This window comes from Zootermopsis nevadensis, unplaced genomic scaffold (assembly GCF_977971745.1).
Source record: "Zootermopsis nevadensis isolate Lab colony 2312 unplaced genomic scaffold, Znev_1.0 Znev_ptg000031l, whole genome shotgun sequence".
Classification (NCBI taxonomy): domain Eukaryota; kingdom Metazoa; phylum Arthropoda; class Insecta; order Blattodea; family Termopsidae; genus Zootermopsis; species Zootermopsis nevadensis.
The window spans coordinates 3,837,448-3,861,452 of record NW_028259163.1 but is presented as its reverse complement, the minus strand read 5'-3'; the positions used below and the strand labels follow the sequence as shown (position 1 = coordinate 3,861,452).

The 24,005-nt window shown below is 34.3% G+C and overlaps 2 protein-coding genes across 3 annotated transcripts in view; one reads left to right on the top strand and one right to left on the bottom strand.

The window, feature by feature from the left end:
- Nucleotides 1–5,632: 5,632 nt before the first annotated feature.
- Syn (synapsin) overlaps nt 5,633–24,005 on the top strand; it is a gene marked incomplete at its 5' end in the record, with an annotated part of 107,994 nt that continues 89,621 nt past the window's right edge. Inside the window, 5 exons of the mRNA XM_087359241.1 lie at nt 5,633–5,763; nt 7,925–8,229; nt 8,980–9,085; nt 13,186–13,471; nt 13,782–13,886. Coding sequence (XP_087215367.1) covers nt 5,633–5,763; nt 7,925–8,229; nt 8,980–9,085; nt 13,186–13,471; nt 13,782–13,886 — 933 coding nt within the window. The remainder of the gene's footprint in view (nt 5,764–7,924; nt 8,230–8,979; nt 9,086–13,185; nt 13,472–13,781; nt 13,887–24,005) is intronic.
- Timp (Tissue inhibitor of metalloproteases) overlaps nt 14,499–24,005 on the bottom strand; it is a 61,747-nt gene continuing 52,240 nt past the window's right edge. For both annotated transcript variants that reach the window (XM_022058281.2, XM_022058282.2), the window contains exons 2-5: nt 21,267–21,401; nt 18,104–18,186; nt 17,388–17,618; nt 14,499–16,269 (exon numbers count right to left, since the gene is read on the bottom strand). In XM_022058281.2, coding sequence (XP_021913973.1) covers nt 16,036–16,269; nt 17,388–17,618; nt 18,104–18,186; nt 21,267–21,396 — 678 coding nt within the window. In that variant the 5' untranslated portion in view covers nt 21,397–21,401 and the 3' untranslated portion in view covers nt 14,499–16,035. The remainder of the gene's footprint in view (nt 16,270–17,387; nt 17,619–18,103; nt 18,187–21,266; nt 21,402–24,005) is intronic.

Genomic DNA, 24,005 nt, shown 5'->3' with positions numbered 1-24,005 from the left:
GAGACCACAGAATTAATTTGGTCCATTTATTGCATCTTGTTTCTCATATGTTACATTATCGCCCTTTCTACACTCTGTTTTCTCTGTCCTTTGTTTAATTAAGCATTAAAATCTCAGTGGTAATTATATATACCGCCTGATTTAACAGTAATAAATATTTACATTTTGGTCACAGAGTGTATTTGTTTCGTGTGATTCACGGAATAAACAGATATTATTTCTTTATACAACACTGAAAATTTTATTTTGTAATCGAGAATTATTGTTTTCTTTGAGGTAGGGACTGAAAATTTAAACATTATTTAGATTGGTTTCTTTGAAAAAAGTTTATTAAGCTAATGCGTTATGTATAGAGAAGTGTAATGACTGTCGTTTGTTTAATAACCGGGATTATTTTTCCGATTAATACTTAAATTTTAATTGGGGGCTCTGCACTAAAAATTTTCGAATTTCGGCTGTATTTATGATATATTGAAAAAATATCCAGTTATCCGTAACAATCAATTTTCGTATGTGGCGAATTAATTTTTCGATTGCTTCATACGTCATGAAACACTATATCGTTGATTTATTCACACCACGGCTCGTATAAATATTTAAAGATCTAGTCCCTACCGCAAAGAGAACACAAGATGAAGCTAATATCGTTGTTTATAGAAATAATTGTTTGTTAATTGAAATAATACGGAATTTATAAACGTTGTGGGCAAAATGTATAGTTTTAAAGTGTTAAATCAGGTGGTATATATGCTTACCAGCGGGGTTTAAACGGTTAATAGGGAACACGGACGCCTCGGCTTGATACTTGTTACAACATTGCATGGCTAGAGTTTTTGTGTGTGGGAGTCAGTCGTGAGGATGGATCAATATTTCCCAGAAACCAACTGCTCTATCGGTTTATCCATTCGGCATGTTGCTTCTTGCTTTCACAGTACTGTACTGTGTATCGTACGCTAAGGCACTGTTTTGATAATCATTCTGATATCTACGATACCAGGAAGTCACTTTCACTGAACGGACAGTGTCTGAAAGAGTTATGTTACGTTACCAAAGAACTTTATACACTCTATACACTTTACTCTTTAGAAATGTTATCACCACAGAATAAGTTTCGACAACGAATCTATGTTGTCATCATCATCATCATTCTGTATCTGAAATTTAACATCTAATTTAAAATAATAATGCTACGTAATTTAAATAATAATTATTTATATTTTGAATTATACTAAATTAAATAATTCTGTGAGGCCACGTACAAAAAATGTCAGACAATTAACGGTTCAAACAGTTTCTCCACTGGATGTAATCAGGAGTGGGGGTTGGACAAAGAAGCCGAGAATTTGGTGGAAAAATAAATCCGGAATTAATCTCAGAGAGTAGTGGAAGAATAACATTTGATGGACATTGAAGTATGACGACTGGGGACCGGAAGATGTTTCTCCAGTTAATTTTCTTTAATAATTCTATTACTCGCTACAAAGTCTGCGACGTTTCAGAGGTCATTTCTTCTATCATGTGGGTGATGAGTAGGCCGCGTGCGAAGAATTGGTTTAAGATATATATGTAAAACATCTCTGAAACGTCGGTATACTAAAACACAAAAATATACGGTTATTTAAGCCAGGGAAAGATGTTTTAATTATGTGACATCCATCTCTCTAGTGGTTTTATTTCGTTCTCCGTCAGAGTACGTCACAAAATGAGAAATGTTAGCCCAGTTAGTTATATTGCTTGGTAATGGAATATGAATTTATCTTAATATTTATAAGATGATATAGTTGCGTCATATTGTGAAATTTAATTAATTATTCGGTTTTTGTCCGTCTAATTACAATTCATATATAAAATTTACAATTAAGATAATTAAAATATCATTTTGTGTTCCTCATCGAACAATCGATTTACAATTGGAACATCTTTTTACAACATGTTTCGGTTTCTATATAAACCATCTTCAGGTGTAAAAGTTAAAATTATAAACTTAAAACTTAATTACAATTCCTGATATGCAACATTTTTGGTGATGTTCACTTCCAGATTCATTTTTATATGTTGCATATCAGGAATTGTAATTAAGTTTTAAGTTTATAATTTTAACTTTTACACCTGAAGATGGTTTATATAGAAACCGAAACATGTTGTAAAAAGATGTTCCAATTGTAAATCGATTGTTCGATGAGGAATACAAAATGATATTTTAATTGTCTTAATTGTAAATTTTATATATGAATTGTGATTAGACGGACAAAAACCGAATAATTAATGAATTTATCTGTAAATGGAAATATTGTTGTAGGTCTATTGTAAGATTTTCAAATGTAGGAGCAACAGGAAATTGGTTTGGATGGTCATCTGATGTTTATTTTAGAGAAGAAGCTATTCAGAAGATGTAATCTATTACGGCTTATATCAGATGCAACTGTGGTATATATCGAAGTAGAACTGATGCCCGCTTCACGTCTGTCCAACTCAGAAAAGAATTTTTGTTGCCATGAACTAGAAATAAGTTTTTATATACGTTCCGGTTCAATCTTTTTAAGTGGAAAGTTTATAAAATACGAAATTGTGGTTTTCTCAGCGTGAGCTCTAAGTGTCAATTGAATGTGTTAAATTTTTCACGTGAAATATATTTAGTAAAAATCATTGTAAGGAAACAGCGTATTTCGATACAGAATAATCGATACGTGTCAGAATGGCACGTGAAGTATGAAAGTCGATATTAGAACGTCAATGTACTTGTAGTTAGCGGGTTTCATTTTCGGTCTAGGCGTAGGTTAATTCGTTTCATCCGTCTGTCCGTCCGTAAGCGTGAATCAAATGAATAATGGCTTATCGGGTGTGAACACTAATTTTTCGAAGTTTTATTTGAATTCGATGACGCATTCCAAGATCAGGTGACGGTTACTGGCGCTTTGAGGGTAGTAGATGGAGGCGACAGGTCCCTAATAAACGTTGTTAACCACCTACAAGTAACTTATCAACTATGTAACTTCATAACTTATTAATTAATTAATCGGTTTTGGTCCGTCTAATCACAATTCAAATTTAAAATTTAATATTTACAATTAAGATAATTATATGATATTTTAAAACCGAATAATTAATTAATATATGGTTTCACAATATGACGCAACTATATTATCTTACTTCATAACTTATGTCATTCCCGAAGATGGAGGCAGTATATTTCTCCGAAACGTTGCTATAAATCCAGAATACTACACCGCATTGTAAGAGGCTGTTTTTATGAGTAAATCTTCTATGCGTGCTACATGCCTCGCCATGTCCATCCTCCTTGAACTGATCATCACAATAACATTTGGTGAAGAGTTCAAACATGGAGCCCCTTAGAAAATTCTTTTCATACACACGTGTAGTTTAGCTTAAATTAAATTTATAGAAGCTTTTCTTCTCATGAATATTCTTTTGTGTATGAAAATACACGCTTTGCTATTGTAAAGAAGACCATATGTTCCTCTAAGGTTAGACGTTAAGTACGTAATGTATTTGGTTCGGCACTCAAAAATTTGTTGGAAGAGACGTGATTACAAAGCAGGTTTCAACAAAAACACATTAAAAGTGCTTCTCAGAGTTCTGCTACATTTTTTGTTAGCAGGTGATGTCTTTTCTGGAAGGAAAATAGCGGACAAACAGATCATTAAATCTGTTTGCACCGTTCCTTGAATTTACCTGAGAGTAAAGTTCAGGTAAACACAAGGAATCTTCAAATGACGTCTGTTGAAATTTACCGGGCATAAACACTTTTTTTCTTTTGGTAGGTGATGGGTTTGAAATAATTAATTTCCAAATCAAATGCAAATAAATGTCGCGTAATGAAATTAAAAGTCCACAAGAGTTGTTAAGTGTAGTTACTGATTTCTAGGTTTAAGATGATTTATCTGCCTTTTTTAACCTTTAAAGTTATATTTTTCATCCTTAATTCCCATTGGCTGTCACCTGACGAATCAGGCTGAGTATTTCCCACCGACATGTTCACCTGCACTGGCAAGTTCCATTGGGAAGTATTTTCGCCTTGACGATGGACGCAATAAAATCCTTCGAAACATCGTAAATACAGCCAACGTTTCCATTACCTGCTGTAGACTCTTAGGTTATTTAAATATGTCATATTATTGTACTTGAAATTATTGGTATGTAGTGACTTATTATTGTTAAGTAATTTTAATTTTTATTTATAGAATTTGTTAATTTTTAAAACTTTATTTAAAAAAAAATTAATTTACGTTATTGTGTGAATGGGTGTGTAATCTGGTCTCTTACATTAAGTTATTATGTTGATGATATTTAAATAATGATGCCTGACACAAAATCAGTAATATCAATTATTGTAGAGTTTACCATATTTTAAGTTCTTATGATAAGAACTAGACACGTAACGTGTTTGTATACATGATTTGTTGTTATTCGTGTGGGCGAAATTATTTGTAAACCTTATTGTAGTACCAACATTTGAGAAAGCCAGATGTAACTATCCATGTAAAAAACATTTGTCACTCAAATCGATCACTGTGTAATAAATAAAAGTTTGAGATCATAGCTTTGTTACTTTTGTACAACTCACAGTTACAACGTTCAAATTTGTAGTCAGCCCATGCTATGTGATCTCTTGCATACTTGTTCCATATTACAAAAGATACGTCTGTTAAAATAAGGCTCGTATTCCCGAAGTATCTAATTAAAATATTCAACACGACCATCGGCTACGTTTAGAATGTGTTGATAATACGGCCATATGAAATATTTTTATGTTATAAAATATTGCCCTGCGTAATCGGATTAAAATAGCCTTATTTTACCTTCGATGTTCTGACTTTTTTTTAAAAAAAAAGATTTTGTTCGGTCTTAACGTGTGTAATTTTAATCTAATTACGAAAATAGTAACGACTTATGTGTTGGAATATGATTTTAAACATGAACATTGCACTACAAAAATTAACAACAGATTATCAGACGTCCATAAAATTTTACACTAATGTATATAACGACAATTTCATTAGTTCAGAATAACCTATTGGTCAGTGTTTATTAAGAGGAATTAATTCTATCCCAGCATGAAAAACATAATAATAATATATTAAGGAATGTTTTAGGTTGTAATTATTAGTAATTAATTAACGTATAAATAAGTATTTAGTCTTAATTTGAATTAAACCAATGTTTATTATATGGACGTGGTTAATATTTATTAATAACACAGTTAAGTCATAGTTGTATATTTAGAATATATCTGATGAGACGAAAATTTTGAAAATATTTTTTTATAAGACTTTTGGAAGGTTACTTAGGAAACAGATGAAAATGGTGGAGGCTAACGTTTAGATAAATGACCTCAGGGAAATTATTTTTTAGGATTTGAGGTTAATGTAACGGTTTATAGATTTTCCGCAGTTAGAATTTGGTATTAGAGGTGTCAAAGACATGTATAATTCTCACAGCGCCAGACAAATACATAACTTACCCACCAAACACATTTAAATTTGAAAATTTGTATAGAAATTGATGGTATATATTGAATATTGCCCGTTTCTCTGTTTGCAGAACTGATTTGACGATCTGGGCCTAGCGCATTATCTGAAGAATCGATTATCATCTTTGTCGTGACAACTGAACGCCAATCCGCGTGCTTGTAACGATAACCGGAAGTTGTATTCGTCTCTGTTGTCCTCAGTTAACCGGCAAAATTTCGTTCTCAAGTTTCAAACAGTCTTTCACTTCAAATGTCAATTACTTGAAAAGAAGGTATGTATCAATTCTTGTTATTCAATCTACGTATTGAGTTTTTATGGGTATTATTATTTAGTGTTCTGTCTGACGACAGGTCCATATGAACGGGATCCTTCCATCCTTTTCTCGGACTGGGACATGTTCATATACGTTCTTGGCAGATGATCCAGAAGTGGTTTGCCATTGCCTTCTTCTGTGTGTGAATGGAGTAATTGTTGGGATGCAACGGAGGAAAACTCCGTGTTGCCTAGACCACGGCCTTGCTCAACACAAGTTATAAATTCGGGCACCGACGGGAATCGAACCCGAGACCCCAGGAACGTAGAATTAATTACATTGTTTATTTTCATTGGTATCAGTTAATTAAAATTTTCGAAACATCAAAATTAAATATAAATTAATTTACATTTTTTTTCCTGCTAGGACACATTGAGGTAACAAGACGATATTTTGTGGGAAAAACAATACAAAAAGCTTTGGTTTTATCCACAGTGACAGGTCATTATAAGTTGTCGAGTATCGTAGTATTTAGAAGGTTAGTCAAATGAAACAAAAATTAGACTTTTGATTTATATTCTTATGTAGATGATAGCAGCGTAGGATTTAATTTTTTTTGAAGATGACTGTCATCTGGGTTGTTGAGCCGTGTAGTCTGGTAGAAGTTTACAGACGTTTCGGAGGTCCTTGCTGCCTCCATCATCAGGGTGATGTTGATGTTTAACTTGTAGGTTGTTTCATGTTGACGGTCATCACAAAAGCGTACCAGTTTGACTGTTTACTATCGAAATAAGGTTTTTTATGATCAGTGTTTATCGATTTTTCTCTCATATTTCCTTTGATTTTGTCCGCTTAATTATGTTTTTCTCTTTGTAGACGCGTGTCAATGTTTCTCTTCATGTCATTTTCACTCTTTAATTCACTTTAATTCATATTTTAATATTTTCCGTCAAATCACAATTTTAATAAGATAGTAAAATATAAAATATTTAAAATATCATTTCACGTTTCGCATAGAATGATCGATTTACAAATTGGAACGTCTCTTACGACATGTTTCGGTTATATTTAACCGTCCTCAGGTATAAATTAGATTGGTAAATTTAAAACTCGAATTACAATAATTTACAATGTTATGCAGTTTATTAAAATGTTCTTATCAGATTACTCTTATATATTAGAACGAAGATATTGTTTTTTTATATGGCGTGGTTCATCTGATGTTCAATATTAGTCTGTAAAGCAATGATTTAAATAAAACATTAATAAATATGGAGTAATATAATTTGTAAATCGATCATTCGATGCGGAACGTGAAATGATATTTTAAATATTTTATATTTTATTATCTTATTAAAATTGTGATTTGACGGAAAATATTAAAATATTAACCTAATTCACAATATGACGCAACTATACTACCTTATCACTTTAATTCGTCTTACTTTTGAATGTTTTGTACCGTGGAAATGTATATTGAAATTTATTAAATCTAAAGTACATAAGATGTTAATTGCGTATCATTAACACAAAGTAATCCCCTTTTTAGTACGTAGATTCCGGGGATTTCCTAGATTTTACCGTGCAAGAATTTCTTGTTGCACACAATTTAATTTAGATCTGAAATAGCGAGTACATTTCAAAAGTACGTATACCTGCAGGCACGATGGATTGTATCACTATCCGTACTGAAAACATCGATCGTTTTTGTATTATCGGTGACGCAAACATTGACCGTACTGAAATATTTTAGTTACTAACCTAACCGCTCAGACGTTAAAACTATGAAAACGTATCGTTTTGTAATTTTTGGTCAGAAGCACAGAGCATTTTTTTTTTAAAATCGGCTTTGTTATTGTAATTCGTATGCAAATTTGTTGTGTGAAGTATAATACGTAATTTACATATTCTTTTAAGTCTTGTGTTACGTTTTCTGATAAATGTCTCATATTAGATATATTTAAATTCTTTCTTGTTCTTGTAGGCTTTGTATTTGATAATTTATCAGATTTGAGCAGAGATGGAATGTTGAAAGATAAAACAAGACAAAAATCTGTCCCAATGTCATTTTGTCCACAGATCCGACATGGGTTACCTTGGGAACTAGTCGAGCCTGTGTCTAACCGCGTGTTCTAGGCACAGTCTTCGAGTGAACTTAACATTGTGTTCGTTGTCATAGATTTTCGTCCGGGGATTTATCGTCAGAGTTAGACGATGTCCCGGATGACGTCTCGACGACCAGCAGTCAGCATGACACTCAAAACGTGTCAACATTACAGCAGGGACCGGCGTACCAACAGTCAGCTCCCCCACCAAATATCCCGCCGACACAGTCACAAAGCGGTGGTGACCTCTCTCTTAATCTGCGTCCTGGTTCACGAACTACCAGTGCTCCATCCTCGCCGGCCAAGACTAGGGAGTCCCTGCTACAAAGGGTTCAGTCCCTTACAGGCGTCGCGAGAGACCAAGGCGCGTCTATTATAGGTGAGTATGAGATGAGCACAAGAGAATTGTAATTAGTCGCTTATTTACAGTGAAAGGATTAAAATACTACATAACTCGCCTTCATAAGGGGTTTTCCTTAGTTCGCCACTCTTAATATACACATATTCGACAATGATAATGTAAATTATTTAGTAGAATTTGAGGTTATACACGGCGGTGAATACGAAGATGGCTTGTCTACTGGGATTTTGTGACGTGTATTCTGGTAGAAGTTTACCGACGTTTCAGACGTCCTTGTTTCCTCCGTGATGATGATGGAAATAAGGATTTCGGAAAACTTCTACACGTCACAAAAACCCAGGAGACTGCCATCTTCAGGAAGAAAATTATGCATAGGAACATGCTAAATTATTGGCCATGATAGCTTTCGGAGAAAAATATTGTTTCCAACTTCAGGGCTCAAAATGGAGAAATTATATTTATCCGAAACCCCATATATTTATCTGTAAGTCTGTATACCCCTTTTAGATCCTGAAGACAAATGTCGATATAACACGTCAAATCTCAAATCTGAAGGGGAAAAAACCACGTGTTAAGACCTAGGCGTAGATAGAAGGATAATATTAAAATTGTTCTTAGAGAATTCGTATGGTATGGAGTGGATTGGATTCGTCTGGGTTATAATAGAGACCAGTAACAGGCTGTCATGAACACTGTGATAAACGATTTTATCATTAAGTTTTAAGCCGATGACGGAAATGTGTTTTGACTAGATGTAATCGATTGTAGGCGCAGCTGTGTCGGGAGCTGGAGCTGCGGTCACAGGAAGCAGACCGGCCTATAACAAGGACCGCTGCTTTACCCTGCTCGTAATCGACGATCAAAACACCGACTGGTGAGTACTGGGTGTTTACAAAATTCTGTCTGCCTCTTAACGAGAGACAGGAATCGAATCAGTTCCCACGTAAAGTTGTTAAGGTTAATTAAGAATGACTTAGTGAGTCGAAAACGAATTTTTAATAAGTCCCGATGTGTTTAAAAATACAGTTGTTGAGACGTGAAAATCTTAATCTATTTTTATTTGCGTAGTGAAGAATTGTGGACTTTTTAAAATGGTTGTTAGATGCAGAATGTTTGTCTAAAAGTATATCTTTCTGCGTGAATCCTTCTAGCCCGTACCGCTAAGAAAACAATAACTCGCTGTTAAAAACGTTAAGCTTGTTAATGCTGATTAAGGAAATAATAGCTGTTTACAGTAAGAAGTGTGTAAAAGCAGTTAATATACTGTGGATTCCGGTTAATTGGGACACTTCGGGACTAGAACACTTTGGCCCAATTATGCGAAGTTCCACGTAAATATTTAAAAAAGGTTTGTTCTTTAAGATTTGTCCCAAATAAACGACTTCCCCGATTAATCGACGGTCCATTTAACTGGAATATACTGTAATTTTTTTTTGGATAAAATTGAGGGTTATTGAATATAAGATCAGGTGGTACTTATAGTTACCATTGTGATTTAAAGGGTTAAACAAATGTAAAAAGATGAATACACATTAAATGTACGTGGTTCAGAATGCAAAGAGCTGTAATTTGTGTTTGTCAAATTATGACGTGGATTGATGATAGTTACTGGGTTTCGAGTCGTATTTGTTAAAAGCTAAGTTATGTTCTACCATCTGTCAACCAGCGTCATTTCAACGCAAGCTTTAGATTCTTGTTTGCTTTTAACGAATGCATTCGTGTATTTCGAAACTTTGTTTTTCATTTGTTTGAGTTCGTACGTTTATCTGTTTAATTACGAGTTTGTGAAAGTGGGTGTTTCCTACCGAAAGCTGACTTGCAAAGAGGAAATGTTTACAGCAGCTTTCGTCAGTCAGAGATCGTCGTATGCAAAGAGTGTAGTCAGGGCCTCGGTCTTCATATGATTCGACTAGTGCTGACATCTGTGTGTTGTTGCACATACCCAGTTCATTTACTCGCCATGTACACGAATTGCTCTTATAACAGTTGAGTCACTTCAAACGTTAATTGGAACTTTTGTTCCCGCCAGTCAAATAAGCATTCTTATTCCGAACAAAATGGCTGACTCTGAATAGCTTATTACAGATTTCTATATACCGGGTGATGCCAAAATGTTTTTTTTAAAAAAATGAACATTTTTAATGAAACTCACAAAAGCTGTTTGCAAAATTATTTGTTAGATACGAGTAATATATTAAATAGAACAATGTTTTCTCATTACGAATGTTAAAATTGGTATTTTATATATATTTTTTGGTCAGATTGTTGTCGGGAGTTTTTGTTCGACAAGATCGCCATTCTATTCACGTTTTTAAGACAAATAAAATTGTAATATGAACTTTTTTTTTGGATATATTAGTCGTAGAAGGATATTCTGAAATGAGTGTTAGCAAATATTCCCAGAAATTAATCTGCTCTGTGTTTCACAGTGAATTGCAATTTTGATGTTATAATTTTTACCAAATAGATCCTTAACCCTAATTGAACTTTATAACATTTTAGAATGATATACTCACCTTTTCAAGTGTGTGACCTTGAGTCTGGTTTCAAGATATCAGCAGATGTTTTAATGGAACTGAAATGGCGATTATTTGTTGACGTATGGAAAACAATATTACTTCAGAGGGTTAATATAAAGTTTTCATTAAATGAGATATATATATATAACATGACGAAATATGTTTTTAAAGCACGACTCTTATGAAGAGGTTCGTACCGTTTAGAGCTGATGGCTGTGACAACGGAATGTAGAAACATTGTCACTTCGAACGTCTGACAAAGACAGTGTAAGCACATTAGAGGTGATCGGGTAAGGTTGCTTTAACCCGTATTTAACCTACACCACACTTGAACGTGTAGTAGCTTATAGGTCTTCCCAGTGTCCAGTGCAAGGCTAGCTCGATACGAACAAATACACTACGTTAAATGTTCATAAGAATCTGAAACACGCAGTTGTTGTTTATGAGAATAATAGCTAAATGTATACCTGTGGATGGTATTCGTTGATATCTGTTAGCTTTATAGTCACATTGGTTGAAATGTGAAAGTCTTCTACGATGTTGCGCCGTATACTCTGGTAGATTTTCACCGACGTTTCAGAGGTGTTTACTGCCTGATGAAGGCATTAAGTAACCTGTGAAACACCCGATCAATTTCTACCACTCTACTTCAACGTGTTTTTTATGACCTTGTGTTGGGCAAGGCCGTGGTCTAGGCAACACGGAGTTTTCCTCCGTGGCATCCCAACAATTACTCCATTCACACACAGAAGAAGGCAATGGCAAACCACTTCTGGATCATCTGCCAAGAACGTATATGAACAGGTCCCAGTCCGAGAAAAGGATGGAAGGATCCTGTTCATATGGACCTGTCCTCAGACAGAACACTAAATAATAATAAGATGAGGTGGTCTAGCGGTTAGAACGCTGGCCTTGTAATCCTGGGGTCTCGGGTTCGATTCCCGGCGGTGCCCGAATTTATAACTTGTGTTGGGCAAGGCCGTGGTCTAGGCAACACGGAGTTTTCCTCCGGGGGCTTCCCCGGTTTCTCCGTGGCATCCCAACAAATACTCCATTCACACACAGAAGAAGGCAATGGCAAACCACTTCTGGATCATCTGCCAAGAACGTATATGAACAGGTCCCAGTCCGAGAAAAGGATGGAAGATCCTGTTCATATGGACCTGTCGTCAGACAGAACACTAAATAAATAAATATAAACGAAAAGGCAGTGTGAAGAATTGGACAACGCTTACGATGACTCAAACTGGATAAGTGTTATTACAGTAATAATTTGCTTTTAATCGGTGGGAATGAACCGTATGACATGAAATGAATTTTTATGAGTATCTGAAATGTATTTTTCTCTGTGGTGAGAAATTTACTTAGCACAGAATTGTATTTTCAGTACTTGATGCAAAGGGTTTATTAAGTTAGATTAAAGAGAAGAATAATAATTCGGATTTTATGGAGTCAGAATTATTATTACCGTGTTCAGAAAACCCACATAGAGTTAGCGAGACACTCAGTTATGTTCTTGTAACAGAATTAGTGTGTGTCAGAATACGAAAACTTTGCAGGATTTAAAATATATCGAATATATGGTAATTACGTAAAAATATCGAGGCGTTTAAAAATCAAATAATTTAGGAACTGTACGTGTAAGGTTAAATTCTGGCATTTTCGACACTATTTGACCTCTGACCTTACTGAATGGCAGGGGAAGGCCCCCACATGTCAACAGATTTTTGTAAAACTGTACAATGTATAATTTCATGGAAATGTATTCAGCTGTTCTCGAGTTGTTACGTGCGTACGGACAGACAGGCGAGAGCTTTCAATACGCCCTCTGCAGTGATGCATTGACTCAAAATAACTTACACATGGCAATGCTTGCATAACAAAACACTGTATACTATCAATTTTTGGCAGAATGTTACTAAAATATATACCAATTAAAGATAATGTAATTAAAATTATTTTTATAAAAAAAACAGAGATGATGAGTATAATGTGGTCTGCCATACGAAGTTTCATCCAAATCGGTCGCTGTTACGGACGAATGAACGTCACATAATTCACGTTAGTTTTTTTTAGACGAAAGTCAGATTTGTTAAACGTAGTTTAACATTTAACATTTTGGTGTGTTACATCGGAATTACATTAGACATCGTCCATCGCCTAAAAGTTTTAATAACCCGACGTTTCGGGAGGTAATAATCGTGCAAACGGATCGGTATTACATCAATGGTATAGTTGAAATGAAATGAAATAAATCTGGCGCTAAACAAATTCCTTAAATATTTTTATATTTTTGCGCCGAAATTATATATCTGAAAATTGTTTTTAAATATGATACTAATAATTTGAAGCAAGAAGCTCCTATGAATCGTCAGATTAATGGAAATTGTTCGTTTTGGAATAAACTGTGTATCTCGTTTCTCCACGCGTGTTACATGTGATGTTTCCTTAACAGGTCGAAATACTTCAGAGGTAAGCGGTTACATGGGGACTATGACATCCGCGTGGAGCAGGCGGAGTTCAAAGAACTGTCTCTGACTGCCAACGCCGAGTCGGGGACCACAGTTAGCATGGCCGTCTTCCGCAACGGAACGAAAGTCGTGCGTTCTTTTCGACCGGATTTCGTTCTTATACGCCAGAACTTAAGAGACGCTGGCGAAAACAATAAGAATCTGCTCTTGGGATTTAAATTCGGCGGTGTCCCGAGTATAAACTCTCTGCACGCCATCTATAACTTTCAGGTAAGAAAAATCTTCTCATGATACAGGCAGCGAATCTCCGAAACGTCGGTAAAACTTCCACCAGATTACACGTCGCTAGAACCCAGAACACTGCCATCTTGGGGGAGTTTCATACCAATGTTTCGGAGATAAATTTTTCTTCCATCTTCAGGGCCAGAATATCGATATCGAAATATATAAATCTGTGGTAAATTAAAAATATTATTTTGCAGGTTTTAAGTTATTTATTTTTTTTAGTTTTCATTACAAATTAGTTTATAATATACAAGCTCTGTGTGTATGGTACACAGTGGTTTTATTTATGTGACAGGATAAACCGTGGGTCTTCGCCCATCTGCTTCTGCTACAGCGGCGCCTTGGGAAAGAGAATTTTCCTTTGATCGAGCAAACATTTTACCCCAACTATCGCGAGATGGTAAGTACCATTCTTATTTCGTACCAAGTTCTGAAGAGCATAACCTCACATTTAAGAGCCATTAAGTTAATATTTAAATTTAATAAATCTCTTTGAACTGGTAAATATTAATGAAATTCTGATAACTCCTGGGAATTTACATAAAACCTAATTCGTGTTCTCTTACTACGTCTGTGCTTTATAGTTTTATATTTGTCAGTAAGATACTGACATTAATTTGCGTAAGAATGTCTAGATATAGAAATTCATTTTAAAATCAAAATAATATATAAAATAAATTGATTTTAAATTTTATTAAACATGAACGAGATGGCAATGAATGATTTGTGTTTAGATAACTGTAAATTTTGTTCTTCAAATAACATTTACGTATTTTTTTTAGAATAAATTAAATAATACCTTAAACCACATTACAGTAATTTTATTATTAAGTATTTAATTTATATCGGTTGCTCAACTTATTAGATTGGTTATAATAAAATCATGTTTGAGATGGCTCTTCAGAGATTGGTGAAAAATTTTACAATTTAGATTTTATCGTCTGTAGTATTAACGTAATAACAAATCTGTTATCAATATTGCCTGGGAATATATAAAATGAATTATGAAAAACATATTTTACATAATTTATTCACAGGTACTTGGATTATTGGAAATATTTAGGGAAAATTTCAGCATTAATTTTAATTATATAAACATACATAAACTTTCTTTTAACACTGCTCATATACATAAGTAACGCTATAAAAAATCTACGTAATTTCCTTGACTACGAAGTCGAACGGGGCCATTAATGTTACATAATCGATATATTTTACAAAATTAAAATATGCATAATAATTTTTATGATTAGCGAAATTCCGTTGCATTAAATTGTATTAACAGGAATGGCTGTATCTGATAGAAAGTGATTTATAAGATAACATTAAGTAATAAAACTGAAAGGTTTGGTAAAAATAGTGGACAGTTTATCGCTGAACCGTCAGTCAGTTATATTTGATATTTGTTTCATCGATACTATCGATTCTAAGGCGCAGATAAACGCGGGATATCCTATTCATGATATCAGCATGAGGGAGTTTAAGTTTGTACATGTTCACGATATACAGTACTATACTAAAGTATACAGAGTGTCCCATAAGTCCTGGGCCACAGGCCCATAACGGTCTAGTCGTAGGTAAACAATTTCAATACCTGATACTGGAAACACGTGATTTGTAACAATTATTCCGTGTTTGTATTTCTTTGTGTTTTGTCTAATAACAGTTCTGCTATCGCGGTGAACTTATGGGACACTCTGTATAATGTAATGTCTATGGCAATCGAAGTTCAATTTTTCCCAAGAATATCTAACAGCTAACTACAAATACTTATGACATTTGTACTTAGTTTTAGAATTTCAGATCCTTTAAAATAAATAAATAATTAGCAACATTAATCAAGAATAATGTTTCGACGTAAATATGAGTGATTAGCATATTTACCAACACTGTCTAAAATGCGGATTTAGTCAACAATTTTATCTTGCAGTCGAAAGTTAATGAATGAGAATTTTGATTAGTGTTTACAGTTAACGTTCTAATTAATGAAATCAACACATTCAGAATTGGGTTCACAGATAATTTAATGACGTTTTAACGTTTTGATGTAAAGAACCAATTCGAAATTTTCGTGTTTTCATAGGCGCATATTTTATATGCAGGTAAACCAACTTACCAACAAAATCGGGCTGTCGAAATAATGCGATGTGTAAAAAAACGGTCCCTAGGAATCTCGTCGTATTTAATGTCTTCTCGTATTTGTTTAATTGCATTTACGAAATATAATTTTTTTTAAAAAAAATTTCTTACTGTAATCGAATATTGTACACCAACGTTAAACCAACTTACCAACAAAATCGAACTGTCGAAATAATGTGAATCTCGTCGTATTTAATGTCTTCTCGTATTTGTTTAAATGCATTTACGAAATATAATTTTTTTTAAAAAAAATTTCTTACTGTACACCAACGTTAATACGTCAAGAATTCTGCGAAGAATACGTATCTTGTCATATTGTTAACTATGTTTAGTTGAACGCGTTGAGAAATGTTACAGAAAAAGAAAATATCATCAGGTCATATAATTCAACTTCAGTTTATGATTCTCGTTCAAGGTTCATTTCTTCTTCTCTCGTCCCTCATTCGACGACGTTCCTTCATACACTCGCGGTATTTCTTATCCGTTGACCAGCCACAGTTTCCGCTAGGGGTCTTCATACAGATGCCATGTTTTGATTGGCAGTCGGGTAGCGACGCGTCAGAAAACACGCTCGACTCCCAGAGGCACGCATCTGCTTCTAGTCTGTCCCTGGGACATTGTTTCCACCATGGACAGTCGATTATCTGGAACGAATTATATCCTGAGATCAGGGGGGGTTATCTCTTTTAAAATATCGTGGTAACTATATGTACCACCTACCTGAATATTGACTAAACTTGAATTTTACTCACAGTGTATTGTTTTTTATGTATGTATTAATATATAGAAACCATTTCCTGAAACACCTTCAACCACCTGATCTTCGTAATGGTCACGTGTTGTGTTTTCTTCGCGGTACGGACTGAATTATTAAATATTAATTAGACGAGCTTCGGGTTTAAAGGGTTGATGAACATTGGTTTTTTTCACCATGAGTATGAAGGTATACTTTAATTATGATGATGATAACAATTATCATCACAGAGTTAGAGATTTCAGTGAGAATATTGGACATTTGTGAGTCTTGGTCTTATGGGTTGAAATTTCGCGTTGACATATAAGTAGATGCCAATGTTTCGGAGCAGTATGGTGCCTCTGTCTTCAGGACTGAAAATAGAGGCATAAACTGGAACGACGATGCTGCGAGTTCAAACACAAATTATGTACTCCTTAAATGAATAAAACTAACACCCAAAATTAGCACATAAAAGTTTGATGACGTTTATTGAAACACCAGTTGCAAGACTTAGGCAACATTGAGAGTATAATATTAAAATGGAACTTAGATTAATGTTTGATTTGTCGTTCTTTGTCAAGCGCACATTTTATCACAGAGACAATTACTGCCAAATATTTATGACATTAACATTTTTTTATATCAGGTAATAATATGCAATATTACAAAAATACACGCGGATACACGTTTATAATCCCTGCCCAAAGTTATTTATTTCTTATTCAGAATCTTGACAAAATTACTGAAGGAGAAAGGCTGTTCTTCAATTGGAATGTGCGTTTTTATAAATCTTACTTCATATTTGGGGGAAATGACGCATGAAATAGCAGTTGGGTAACTGTGGAAACCCCCCCCCCCCCCCAGAAATGGCAAATAGATTTTTTCTTCGTCGTCAATATAACTAACGGATGTGGAGAGTCCCATAAAAAAGTCAGTGTATATGAGAGTTGATGGATGAGTGGCATAGGTGTCGTAGTTTATTGAGATTTCTTTCTGTTCCTGAACTTCGCCATCTAAAAACCTCACCTCGCATAAACATCCTTGGCGATAAAGCAGCCTGAAGCCTTTCTTCTGCCTGACGGTGAGGTCATTCCAGTTTGTAATGTAGTTACAAAGGTTGACGTGCGCTTGACCGGCCAGAACTTTGCCGGTTATCAGGTACGTCACCTCGGGTTCCAGTTGCACACCACACGTCGACGAGGAGCCACCAGTCACTAGTCGCCCCGCCTTCAAGACGACGCTCGCTTTCTCGCTCATCTGAGGGGAAAAAATTAGGTTTCATTTTAAACAGAACACCCTGTATAAGCTTCAACATTCCCTGTAACTACATAAACCCAGAATATTTACTGAGATGTTAACAGTACACTCTGCTAGTTAATACATTTCGTGTATTTTATGGGACCTGAAAGTTCATTACCATGTTCGCAAAATCCCTGCAAGGGTCCCTATACTTAGCCAGATTAATCCAATCGAGGCCCCCAAACTCTATTTCCATAAAATCCTATTATTATCCAGGTGGCGTTTTCAGTTCAGGGTTTCCATAAAAAATATGTACGCATCTCTCATCTCTACCCTTGCGTCCTACATGCCCCACCCATCTCACCCCCTTGATATGATCACCCTAGTAATATCTGATTCAGAATACAAATTATATAAACGTTCAATTAAGTCGGAATTTCTTCGCAGTTGTATTTAGGTCAAGCGATAAACTTAATTTATACTTTATACTTTGTTAGACTCACCTTAAACTCTCTCTTAATTTTCACCTTGTAGACGCGGGACATTCCGTCATGGGTAAAAACTTTCTTTACTCTGGCAACAATTACTGAAACAAGACAAAACACGATCAGAAAAATTCGACTGGATTATATTATACTCGCGTGCAATTATAAAGGTTGGGTCAGAATTAAATCCCGATTTAATTAAATTTTAATTCTGGCATAAACTCGTGGTAGCCATACTGAGCAGACAAAAAAAGAAATTGTAAAGACAAACTTTAAGTTTCTTCCAGTGTGTTGTGCTTTGTTTATTTCATAGTTGTAACTTAATTAAATTTTGAACCGAATGTATGCGTCCCACAACACGGGAATGCACGTTTGGCTGCCTAATAACAAAGGCGGTCATATGGGAACATTTGTCAGTAGTTCAATGTAAAACTGACTTATGTAACTCACGTGTATTTAGCGAATGATTTCTTAGTGTGAAAATGTACACAAATATCTGTATTTTGCACTGTTGATAAACGAAGTAAGTTACATGAATTTAAAGTCGAGTGTTTAAGTCTTTCTAGCCGAATGGTAACTATATGTACCACCCGCATTAACAATATGTAGCTTTGAATTTTATATTTAGGGGTTTCGTATTATTCTGAGATTAAACAGTGATTATTCATAAAGAGTTTTAATTAATAACATTTTTCTTTTAAATGTTTGATGCGAAATGTTCTAGTTTGGTGTAAAAAATACGAAATCAGACATAGAAATTGTTGACGACTGTTAAGAAATAATTATTATCGTTTCTGACAATCCTTGAATCATACTTAGCTTAAATTTGATAGAGATGCTAAGTTTGTGAAGAATTTAAAGACTTAACATGAATAGAACGTGACATGACATGTTAGGGATTAACATTATACACGTGCTTTCACGAGACGTACGGTTAAAAGCATCGGTTATTTATAAATGAACGGATAAATGAAATCTTGACGTCTGAATACTCTTATGTCTGTCCAATTTATCTCGGAAATGAATCTTACTATTTATGGTACGAGCGGTTGTTCTAACTCCTGCGTGAATGTAAGTTGAAGCAAACTGTAATGTTAGTGAATACAATATCCTTTCGGCGTGGACATAAAAGGATTATGACTCTGTCCACAGAAGTCAGATATAGAAAGGTCAAAGTTTATTATTTTTGAGAGTCGGCTATTTACATGAAGTAACAGTACTGGATGCTGACAGCGCGCCATGATAATCCCGTTGAGAGTACGGTAATCGTAAATGGTTACGCTATTGTCTTTTATAAAAACATGCGTCTATCCCTCGCAATGCGCTGTATTAACTGGAGGTTACTTTATACAGGGTGTTTGGAATAGAAATATACTGCACATGAGCAGTAATATCACCCATTCTATCGCTTGTACATCCCAGGAGACATCTTGTGACTTAAAAGTGTCTGCTGTTTTTTAAGTATTATTATTACGGTATTAATTCTTTAACAATAATACTGTGGTTAGACTTGTAATGAGAACAAAAAAGTGAAATGTAAAACTTCGAACCAAAAGATGACAGCCAAAGTACGTGATGACATTAATATGATTATAAGAATGCAAGTCATTCAACTGTCAGACTCTCAAATCCACTGCATACCCGTAATAATCTCCAGATCAGGGGTGTTCAAAAATTTGTCTAGACTTGTCGCCACATTCACACAATCTTATCGAGGTTATTAATGAAACTAAACTAGACTTACTTTTGCCGTGAGTTTGTGTTTTTAAAACTCAGTCATTGAGTTATTAGTAAGATAGATATTTTCATCTCATTTTAATTGACTTATCTTTCATTATCATGTTTAATTTGTGCCACGTATTAAATTAAACTTTGTACTATTGTAAAATGTAAATTATATAATTCTAGTGCTGTTGTTGTCACGCGTATAATATAACCCTTTGAAGCCGATGCTAGTCTATTATTTACCCATCCAGTCCGTACCGCAAAGAAAACACAACTCTTCTCCATTACGAAAATAAACTTGTTAACGCTGTTTAAGGATATAATCACTGTTTACAGTGAGAATAATACGAAACTCTTAAATACAAATTCAAGAGTTAATTATTTTTGAAGCAGTTGAGATGTATAGTTACCATTGGATATTATATTCTGTTAGGGTCACGAAAAATTTGAGAGTCGTACTTTTAATTTCGCTCTGAACAAGCTCGTACAGCAACGCGAAAGTACAGCATCATGGAAATTCTTCCAGTAAAATATTTACAGTTTATTTTTCGATTTAAAATTGTTTGTGGTCGCAAGTTAACTACATGTCTATTGTGGCCGTAGTATAGCGAAATGGTAATTACTTTTATTAAAGGCGAAGCGATTGACCAAGTGGAGCCTTCCTGAAATAAAGCGTGTTCGAACACAAATTAAACATGGTCATTAACCTGATTTCGTTTTAAGATTTTTCGCATCGAAAGACCTAGTTCTTGGAAGGCGTATTGTGCTTTGAAGTGAAGGGTGAGAGCCCGTTTAAATCTCTTCGTAGTGAACATGTAGACCTATGCCTCGTAGTTGTAAGTTTCGCCGCTAGGGAGAAAAGTCTCGTTAAGAACATCGACTTTCGTAAATTATCTAACATTAAACAGCAGGATATTTTAATTGGTGGGTTAGAACTGATGTGAAAGTAAGCTGTCGTGGCCTGTTTAAGATGCTAACGACATCCATGGGGCAGAATACTTCTTAACAAACTGACAGTCGCTTAGCTATTCAAGATAAAACGCTCTCCAGTATAGCCGGTCTGTTAGTCGATCAATCGCCGAGTACGTCTTTTCTGAGATACAAACACAGGATCCTTAAATAGGAAAGAATGGTTGAGCTACAAATAACAGTAATGGAAGGGAAGTTTAGGTTGGAAAGACAGTCCACTAAAATTTTAGTCATTAATAGACTTATATTCCTTTGTAAGAACATGAGTTGCGTCATATTGTGAAAATATATATTTAATTAATTAATCTTGTCCGTCTAATCACAATTTAAAATTAAGATAATTAAAATATTTTAAGTATTTTAATTATCTTAATTTTAAATTTTAAATTGTGATTAGACGGACAAGATTAATTAATTAAATTTATATTCCTTTATTAATCGAGCATGAATGGAGAAAATGTCGTAATGTTAGGAACTCTGTTCTTACCGAAGTCAGCTCTGCAGGCGTGCGTCTGTGGATGCGACATCATGCAGGAACAGGAAGACGCCATGTTAATACTCGCTGCCACCAATAAAACCACGGAGAAGGCCGTATGTATCAGAATTCGCTTTACCATTTTATCTACAAAAAACAAACAGATGTCCAGCTGTTAACATCTTAAAATACACATCTCATTACTGAGTAATTATGTCACTCGTATCAGCGAGTTGATTTGATCTTAACATTTTTTAACTCTTATTAATTAATTTTTTATTTTTATTTTTAACATTAATACATCTCATTTTGGTTTCAGTCCAAAGTAATAAATATAAAATATGCCCTTCTTAAATGTAATAATATAATAGGTAAATTTATTAAAAATAAGTAGACTACTAATAATACATTTCTGTATGCACTCAGATGTTACGTAATATTTTAGTATAATTATATTTAACAAGATAAATGATATATTTGAATTCCGAATCGTAAAATGAAATGGATCTTAGATAAATACATTAATATGTGGAATGGAATCAGTTCGATTAGGATTGGATTTTCTGAACGTTTTATGAACTTTTCGATAAGTACTCTTAGTTTTCTAGTCAGCCTGATTAATGTTATATTAAGTATTAAATTCAAAACCGTTCTTAGTCATAAAATTAAAGTGAATTAACTTACATCCTGGAAGAGATAGGACCATCACATCAGAGTTAGTTGAAAACTTGTATTACACATTACAATTTAAATTTAATTTATAGTTTAATAAATGTCTTACGGCGCGCGGTGTCTGTTGGGAAAAATTTTTACGAAGTGATTAGCAGTAAGTCTTTTGCCCTTTTTTCACGGCAATTTAAAATCTTGTAGGCGGTGACCATTATAATTTCCGTGGGATAACAATAAGACATGTTAAAACTTCATCAACATTTGTTTCGAGTAATTAATATGCAAATTGGAAACATGACCGTGATGTTGAGATCAAAGTATGTAGTACAGGTTGTACTCACTAGGCAGCGCTATGTTCTATTTTTCTGTCAGCACTGTTTAATTATTATGCAGAAGAAACCTGTTGCAAATCTTGTGTATGTTTAAACGTATTTAAATTTTACTTTTTTTTAGGAAGTTTTGTATAAGAAATGTGACTTATTTGTTGGAATTTGACCTTGAAATTTTCCTGAGATATTCCCCGGCTAGGGGGTTTACCCCCAGTCAACCGCTCGAAAAGACACATGAAGGTGTGCTTACGAAGTTTCTCTTATTGTCATCCGATCTTTAGCAAAACTCGAAAGCGACGATAAATTTAATTAAAACTTCCCAATATCAAATTTTGTAAATATCCGTTCAGCCGTTCTCGAGTTATTATATGCGTACGGAGGATGATTTGATGATGTTTACACAAATCAAATTCTGTAATGTCCAATGCGGTTCGGAAAATAGTAATGAATAGTACTTTACTGTACTATCTAAGCATTCGCCAGTAGACACTGAGGAAAACCACGATAATTTTCACGATAATCGTAGTCTTACACATTAATCACATATAACTGCAGATAAAAAAATCACTGGGCTTCAAAACTTCAAACATTTCTGTTGGCCCAAGATTATGTAAATGAGAAGAACAGTAGGTTAAAATATTTTAACATTTGAAATACACTTTTTGTAAAAGTAGGAGTCAAAGGGTCGATATGAAACACAAATAAAATCTCTCGCCACAAATACCAAATTAATTCGAAATTCGTCGAATTGTTTCGTAAATTAAATACATTCTGACGGCTTCATTTCTGATGTCGTTTAAAACGTTCGACGCATAAAAACAGCGCAGATTTACACAGACTTAAACTACCATCAGATTCCTTTTTTATACGTATTTATTTATTTGTCTAATTCGGCCTAATATAGCTGTTTGTATACCCCTGCATCATATTACTGTGATAATAGCCGTATCGACAATTCACAAAGATGTCAGACATTCGGATTCGTAATTATGGAAATTTATATAATTCAGACGTCAGAATTACGTTATGGGTTTGTGCCATTTCACAGCGTCAGTTCTGCGTTTCGATTTATATCGATTCGTCTCGACTTCACTTTCGTCTCGACCTGACACAGACGGCATTCAGAAAAACAATTGAGCGCTGTTTCCGCAACGGCTTGCAGGAATCAAGCAATTAGTTCCAAAACCATTTTATATCATTACATTAACTGTTTATATACTACATATGAAGCTCAAATAGAATGTAATTAGGTTATATTTCAGGTTGTGACGGCGACGAGTATGAAATTACTGTCTTTCGAGATGGTGTGTCGTGTATAAACTGAAACACTTTTTCATTAAATCTCGATATTTTATTTAATAGTTTCATATAATTCTCACTGTAAAAATAACAACACTTCCTGGAACACGTTAACCGATTCATGTTTTTAATGGTGAAGTATTGTGTTTTCAAATTATTTAGATTCCCTTAAGTACGCATATATTAATTTTGTTTTATTATATTATGATACGTAATGTTAGCTTTTATAATTACGTGACCTTAATTTATATTTTGGGGGAAATTATAAGAACTTTGATTTTTTTTTTTAAATTCATGTGCTCCTCCCAGATATTTACAGCAAAACTTTCAGCGTAATAGTGTTCATTCTGTTTATCGCCTTGATGATGGAGACTATAAGGATCTCTGAAACGTCGGTGAACTTCTGTACAACGCAACAACCCAGAAGACAGTCTTCACACTCCGTCTTAAATGT